This window comes from Pyrus communis, chromosome 1 (genome assembly GCF_963583255.1).
Source record: "Pyrus communis chromosome 1, drPyrComm1.1, whole genome shotgun sequence".
NCBI lineage: Eukaryota > Viridiplantae > Streptophyta > Magnoliopsida > Rosales > Rosaceae > Pyrus > Pyrus communis.
Window position 1 is genome coordinate 13338535 of NC_084803.1, and position 8108 is coordinate 13346642.

Below are 8108 nucleotides of genomic sequence, written 5' to 3' on the forward strand. Positions count from 1 at the left end.
TGACCGATCATCCAACTTTGTGGACTAGTTTGTTGATGATGCAAATATTTCTACAGAATATGCTTCTACCATGCCCACACCTCTCAACCTTGGCTTCAAATGTGACAATAATTTAAGTCATTTTAATCACCTACAAACTACTTATTTATCAGACAGTTAGTAAACAACTTACGTGGAATTTATATTATTTTTTCAGTTTTAAATAGTTTAGTAAACAGTTTCAACGAGAATCATAATTCTGACTCCTTTTTTATTATATTCATCCTCATCAAACTATGAATTAATAAACGTGTCATAAAACTCTAAGACACACCTTACCCATCGAGTGGACGCACAAATTCTCTTTTCTCCCAGTTGCTGGAAATATACTTGAAGCTCAACTCGTTCACTTGTTCTAATTGACTTTGTGATAAAAAAAAATTATCATGATCAACCATGGATTTAATCGGACATTATGGTATCGTGGGATGTAGACAAACCACTGAAACTCCCACCCCACGTGCTGAGTGGACCATTCGAATCTATATCACCATCCAAACATTGTTCCAAACACATTTCTGCGTCTTCTTTTTTACTTGGGTCCCTCCTACTCCTCACTTCACGGACCAAGACTATAACGCGTCTGTTTGAGGCCACCGATAACGACTTCGATGAAATGGAAATGTCATTAGGTCGATATTTCAAATCAGTCACGTACTGTTGTAAAAGTTAAAACACGTGATAAAACGTGATTCATAATGATATTTTCGTTGCAGGAAGTTTCTCTCGAGGCCATGAGCCCAACGTAATAATAGAGAGTTTAAAAGTTGGGTTTCATTATCACAATGATTTCTCTACTCAGTAGTTAGAGCAACCTTGTGATCCAATGGTTTTCTTGTCGCTGACTCCATCTTTGTTCGAGCACTGGCCTGCAATATTTCCATCACGACCTAAAAAGCAAAGGTAACGTGACTGTTCTGCCACAAAGCTTCTTTATGACCATCTAACTAGATAGCTTGTAGGCCAAGCCTTCACTTCCGACAAAGACAATTCAATCCTGCATCACTTATTGCAACAAGAACAAAGAAGGTTGGCACTTGGGACCAGAGAGAAACCTCCCGACAGTGCGTGAATGGTTTGAGATACCGCCAACATGACATTTAACGTGGATGAGAGATTTTTCGCATCTAGTCGGAGATCAAATTACATGACACCGGTACACTACCATCATAGCGTCCCATGCCATGTAAGTCTTTCTCGTCCCGTAGGGTTCAACTTTGCACTCTTTATTTCAACATTGGTTTGTTTCTTTTTGAGGCTGCAGCTTTGCTAAAGGCTGAAAAGGCACACTAGTAGGCTCCTCACTCCTAGTAAGTCTTACCAAACTGGAGTCCCACTCAACAAGGTCTTCAGCGGCAATCAGGGATTGTAATAATTGTATGGACCCTGAGAGTGTGACCCCTTGCCCCTTCTATCATAAGCACAAGACTAATCATTGTAACAATTATTATATGCATAATTTTTGTATTCTTGATCACATTCCAACAGATGCGGGTCAGGGCCGTTTCTGCTTGCATCACTCAATCGACAAACCGAAAACACGAAAAGAAATGTCTCGCGACTGCAAAGTGGAGTGCAATGATTGAGTTTCAAATGCCACAAAACTGGAAAGTGCTAATTAAAGAATGTGTTTTCACATTGAAGCCGTCTAATGCGGTGAAGATAGCAGAGAATTACAATTCTGGATGTAGATTTATAACAGAACTCAGATTCCGAATCCAAAAATACAAAAACGGATGAACAATAATCGACACCAATCGGTACTTGGGTTAACTTACTGGACAATGTCTCATCTTTGAAGGCCACCTCTTGATCTCACTTGTTGCAGAGAGAATGAACCACTGACAAGTTGTTCGGTTTGGGAAGCACTAGAGAACATCTGTGGTTAGTTCTCATCCAAAAGTGGTAGCTAGCTATCCACCTTAAAGTGACAAAAATGACCTATACGGGGCAACCTTGGATTTGGTTCTCAAAATTGCAGGAATACAGAGGACCTCGAGCATAGACAGAGAAATGCAAAAAGTACATTTGATAAAACCATAGGTCACAAGTTTATGACTCTCGGTGGTTACTTCCCTTCGAGAGAAATTACTTATTTGGATCGAATTCTCCAAATCCACTCTTGAAATCTTCCACCATCTTGGTTTCCTCTTCTTTGCTATCTGTACAATTCTTCCAATCATCCCTGTCAGCCTTCTTCAACAGACCCGCCATAACCTGCAAAATATATCATTTGTCATTGGATTTCAACCTTCTGAATGTCAAAACACATTGGCAGATTATAAACAATCGGTTGAACCATGTCCTTACTTGACGTCCAAATTGAGGTAAGAATTTCTCATTCTCTTCAATCGAATGTGATAGGATTGTACCATCAGGGAGCTGAGCATAGAAAAAACTAAAGTTTCTGTCGAACTGTTCCCCTAACAGTGTTCTCCCATCATAATTATTACTGGCTGCAATGAAGAGAAGCATCAGTTAAAGGCACAGTAGAAGCGAAGGAATATCGGAAGTTTCTCAAAAATTGTACTTGAAAAGTTCCTTGCAGATTGAACACAATATAAATGGGTTTTTACATTTCATGGTCGTGAACTTGAAGCCCTGCCTTTCAGCTGCTAAGTTAAATATATTTTTAACGTCAGCTGCTTTGGCTGAAGGAACAGGAACAGCCTATACAAAAGAACGATGGGGTAAGTAATTCACCCAAGAAACTTCTTACATAAACATTTGCAACACAGATCCTTACCTGAAGATTAGCATGAGTGGTACGTCTTGAAGCCCATTCGAAGAAAACAACTTCCTTTCCTTGTTTGTTATAATACTTCTTCAGAGCATTCTGAAACTTATCAAGCTCAATTTCACATTCTGAGGGTAGAGAAACAGTATTCGGTGAATGGCCTATAGGGATTAGCAACACATGATCTTCAACAAGTGGGCCTTTAGCAAGGGCACAATAGTAATGCTCCCCTATGCTGATAATTAGATGTGATTCAACTTTGGGGCTTGACAAACAAAACCAACACTCTGTTGACCTGCATGTGGGATCAAACTTAAGTATTACAACCAAAAGAAATAACATCTTGAATCCGTCTGACTGGCCTGCTCAGTAAGCATAAAAGTGTAATTCAGAGACCGACCTGTTACTGTTAGCATTTCCAGATCCACGTCTCTGTTGAGAATTGCTCTCACCTTCATCCTGTAAGCTGTGCTTAAATTTGCAATCTGGACCCCTTTCACATTTTCCTTTGTTCATAAATTCGAAACAAACACCTCTCAACGACTGTTCTCTTGCATCTACATCATGCTGAAAGTTGCAACTTTCGCCTCGAGGACAAGAGCCAGACGATACAAACTTAAAACACAGCCTATTACCATCTCCATGTTTCTGCCTTTTCTGGGAGACATCATATCTCCAGTACTGTGAATCAGAAATACTGTCGCTAGACCTCTTCCCAGCTTCCATTGAATGAGCTGTTTTCTCCTCATATGTGTATGGAGATAAGGTAGTGGTCGTCGACTTTGTCCTAATCTCCACAGCAGACATTGTAGATGCTGGAGTTGGAGAAAGCGCATGAATAAATTTCTGAGGAGCAAGTACAAATACGCAATAGGTTATTAATGCCTAGAAGCTACAGAAAATGAAGATGTAATGTAACGATAAAAAACTGAAGGGTTTTATCCAAAACAAGGGACAGACGCACATCAATTCCTCCCAAGACCAAATTATAAGGAAAACAAAGATGTTAGTCTTGATGAACATACCTGTTTATCTTTGTTTCCAACTGGAGCAAGACCCAAAAAGCGGGTCACATGTACAGCCTCGACATTAGAGTATGGTTCACGTGCAAAGAACACACCTTTCGTGCCTGCAATATGATAGCTACCACAGAAGACGAACTTTGATCAGAATCATAGAGTTGTTGCTACTATCCAAAGCAAACTCTAAAATTATTCTGTTTGCTACTAGATGCAATTGAGGAGAGTACTAAAAGTGACATGTCATGCAATAATCTCCAAAAAATTCATACCGCGGTTTGATCTCAGCTACTAGCTCTGCCACAATATTGTCACTGCCAAAAGGCTCATAGGCTACAGGGGGAACATCAGATGTATTTGCTCTATTAGTGATCCCGCTGGGCCATTTATTAGTAACAATCAGTTAAAGAAATCACATAAAAGGTCTATAAACGAAAACATGCAGCCAAAAAAAAAATGCATGTAACGGATACCAATTGAGCGTCTTTTTCACTTTAAAAGATAAAAAAGAAGAAATTTATAGCAAAACAAGGATATGTTAGAAACAAGTCAATAATTCCAGGCTCCTCAGCAATTGCTCGCAACACATCAACATCGTCCTGATTATATGTCCCGAACTGTTGACTATCTGAATATTGCTGACTGGATAAATACGCCACAGATAACCCTAAACAATGGAGGACCAGAATCAGTTATAAACATAAATGATCGGATATCAACTATCAGTCAATCAGTCTATTAGTAAATACCTTAAAATAAATATAAGCAAACTATTGATGTGGACATCAACATCAAGTCTTTAGGGTTTTTGTAGAGAGATTCCAGTTACCTTTTATTATTGTTTTACTTTAAGTTTTCTGAGTTTTCGCTTCTGCTAAACTATCTACATTCCGCTGCCCAATTCTGTACTACATCACTATCGTAAGCTATCACAACCATTCACACATTCCTCAGTGCTTACCACACTCAAAAAGTTCAATCCCTAAGTTGTGCATTAATCACTCGCCTTTGAACAGAATTATGTGATTCGAATAATCTTAATCAAGCCGAGCAACTAATCCGATTTTAGGAAAAATATAGTAAAGATTAGCTAAGAACAGAAACCGCAAACTAACTTAAGCTTAATGCAATTCATTAGCAAAACAAAGTAAACTACTGAATTCTAATTAAGCACAATTCAAAACCAAAATTTTTAACCTCCAGTTCACTCCTTTTTCCCAGTAACCAAACAGAACTACAGATTTCCCTCCTTTATTTTCACAGTAACCAAACAGAAACGTAAGCGACAAAAATAAGCCGGAATTTAAAGCACATTGGACTATACCGTGGAGCGTAAATTTGCCACTGCCTTTCAACCAGTATAGATTGTCGCAAATCTTCAAGCCGTCCAATTTGAAGCCTTGATTACCAGCGTCTCTCGTCGCAGCCAGGAGGACCTTAGCGGCGCTGACGCCGTAGTCGCCGATGAAGTAGGTCGGGAGGGGAATTTGGGCCCGGCCTTCGATGTAGTCGTTGAACTCGTCGAGCTGGTCCGCCACGTAGGGGAAGAACTGGCCCACGCATAACAGCGCGTCGAATGGACCCGCCGCCGATTTGTTGACCTAGAACGAGTTAACTCAGTAAAATTAGAAATTGAAAACTAGTGGAGCTAGAAAAAGGATACAGATGTAGAGGTAGATAGAGAGATACCGAAACGACGCGTTTGAAGAGCTGCTTGAGGTTGCCGGAAACGTCGCCGGAGAGCAGAATTTTGGGGGGAGCCATGAGTGAGAGTGTTGACAGAAAGAGGCGGAGTTGGGAGGTTGACGACGGACTGGGCGCGCTTAAGCTTCTAGTATTTTGGGCTTTCCTTTTTTTGGGCTTTCAAGGTCAGTGGCAGAGTGGCTCAATTTTTCAGTTCCTCTTCGTCCAGAGAAAAAAAAAAAAAAAATTGTTCCACCTTTCTAAAGAAAAAACTTTAAAAAATCCAAACCCTCTGCGCTATACTATTGTTTTGCGTATTTCTTCTCTACAAAATTTACATGTAATTCTTTTTTTATCGAAAAAATTTGACGCGCCGTTGTTGTTGTAAACTTAAAATTTGATAAAGCTGTAATCATTAAGGGAATTTTAATGAAAAGTTTTCTGTACTGTTTTTTTTAATGAAAAATTATATTTTTACACTAAAAAGTCAATCATGGTACTATTCACCTTACCTGTTATTTTGTTCTTATCGTTAAAACTCAAAGTTTTCAAACATTTTTCATTAGTTTTCCTAATAATCAATTCATGCTTCAAGATTTTGAACTCTATGATTTTTACAAACAATTATTGTAGAATACGTAAATCATATACCTTGATAATTAACCGTTAAATGTGATTTACAATATATATATCTTCAACGATTTGTGGACGAACTGTAGGTGTAGAGGAAATTTAGGTTTCTCTTTAGCCTTACTTGCACGTTAAAACTTTATTATGTGTTTTTCATTACTGTCACATAGATAAGTATGTGCACTATTATATGCAAAAAAAAAAATGAACCATTTTCTAATAAAGTCCATAATTTATTATCACTTATCACAGTAATGAATTAGAAAATTAATTCTCATAATTTGACTAAAATGAATGCTTCCAAAACAATATTCATTAAATCGAATGTATCACACATGAACATGAACCATTTCATATAGGGCCAAACTAAAATATTAAAATATTCTTTCAGCGTGACCAGCCCTTGTCATAGGTTAGGAATAGGTGTCTAGGATATTTGCCCGTCGAAGTTGGGAGATTCATGACTATGATAAATATATAGTGATGCTATTTATATGCTTATTTTTATCTTTCATACATTTTTTTTAATTTTTTATTATTGTATCAAATGAATTGATGAAGAACAAATGACAAAAACTTATAAAAAAATGTGTAAGAGATAAAAATAAGTATGCAGATAACACCACCATAAGTATATCTCGTCAGTCCGACTGCTGCATGCATAGACATCACTCAATGCTAACTTAATAGGCTTCTAAGCGATCCCTGAGATGACAAGTCGTTCCACATCTTCGGAAAGAAGCTAGTCCGACGTCGAGACTCGATTGAACTTTCGCGGAACTTGTGTCAATTTTCACTCACGTCGTAGTGTCTCTTTTTTATTTGTTTATTGTCTTTTCAGTGTAAAAAGTTCTATTTTTAATTGAAGAATTGTAAAAAATTCCATCTATATGCATGTATCTCAAAATTAATTTTATAAGAATACATGATCAGTAACCCTAAAAAAAGGGCGGTGGTTCTATATATCTGACTTTTCATGGCTTCAATTCTAATCAATAATTTTACTAAAGAATATTATCCATTCAATATTACCATAAATTTCCAAATTTCATCATGAAGGTGGCTTTTAATTTTCTATGGGCAAATAAAATTTTATCAAACGACTTTTTTGATAGAGAAAAAAATAGGGATGACTTTTTTGATAGAAAAAAAAATAGGGCAATGTGGAAAGTTGACGTGCATTTCTGACTTCTGTAGGTTCCAATAATCAAATATTCCCTTTTCATGAACGTTTTATGCACAATATTAGTATATTACCGTGGTTTTTGAACCACTGAAACCCAACCAAAAGATTTCGGTTCGGTTCAGTTTAGTTTCTTTAATTCAGTTTAGCTTTTTTTTGTTTCGATTCCGATTTGGTGTCTGGTTCAGTTTTTTTTCGATTTTTAGTTTTCTGAATCCACCCGTATTTACTAAAATGAGATCTCTACTACTTTGTAATACATAGTAGGAAGAAACCCTTTGCGGTATACTATAGTTTTACGTATTTCTTCTCCACAAAATTATGTAAGTTCATTTTCTATATAAAAAAAAATTGATGCAGCTATTGTGAAATCCCGTCCCCCGATGTTACTATTTAGAATTACGTATTTTGTATTTCGTATTCATATTAGTAGTTTTGACGTGTTTATATTTACGGCATATAAAAATTTTATTCGATAAGTAAAAGGACGAAATTGCCCCTCTTGTGTTAAATGAGATTCTTTGTGGACATACTTGACCTTTCCATAATTTTTAAGATTTCTTTGCATATTTGGATAGTACGTATCGATACGAACGCGTGGGCCCAAACGGAACGTAATTTGGAGTTTTAACGAAGGAGTTATAAACGAACAAAGTTGAGGGCAAATTGGTCATTTGACCATAAATCTAGAAGCTCCAGATTTGTTGGAGCATCAGTCTTGTGCCACGTGTGTGGCTGTGATTGAAAGAAGGATAGAGATGGACAGTTGAGATGGAAAGATGAGAAGAAGAAAAATAATAATAAAACAAAATATAAG

At 37.2% G+C, this 8108-nt stretch overlaps 1 protein-coding gene across 1 annotated transcript; it reads right to left on the bottom strand.

Moving 5' to 3' along the window:
• Positions 1–1888: 1888 nt before the first annotated feature.
• On the bottom strand, positions 1889–5657 carry LOC137734219 (zinc finger CCCH domain-containing protein 64-like). Its single transcript, XM_068473519.1, has 10 exons — positions 5485–5657; positions 5120–5396; positions 4333–4462; positions 4068–4187; positions 3802–3919; positions 3177–3622; positions 2786–3071; positions 2616–2709; positions 2350–2495; positions 1889–2256 (listed from the first exon to the last, which is right to left on the bottom strand). The coding sequence occupies exons 1-10, from the start codon at positions 5557–5559 to the stop codon at positions 2128–2130; spliced, it is 1821 nt and encodes a 606-aa protein (XP_068329620.1). The 5' UTR covers positions 5560–5657; the 3' UTR covers positions 1889–2127.
• Positions 5658–8108: the final 2451 nt, after the last annotated feature.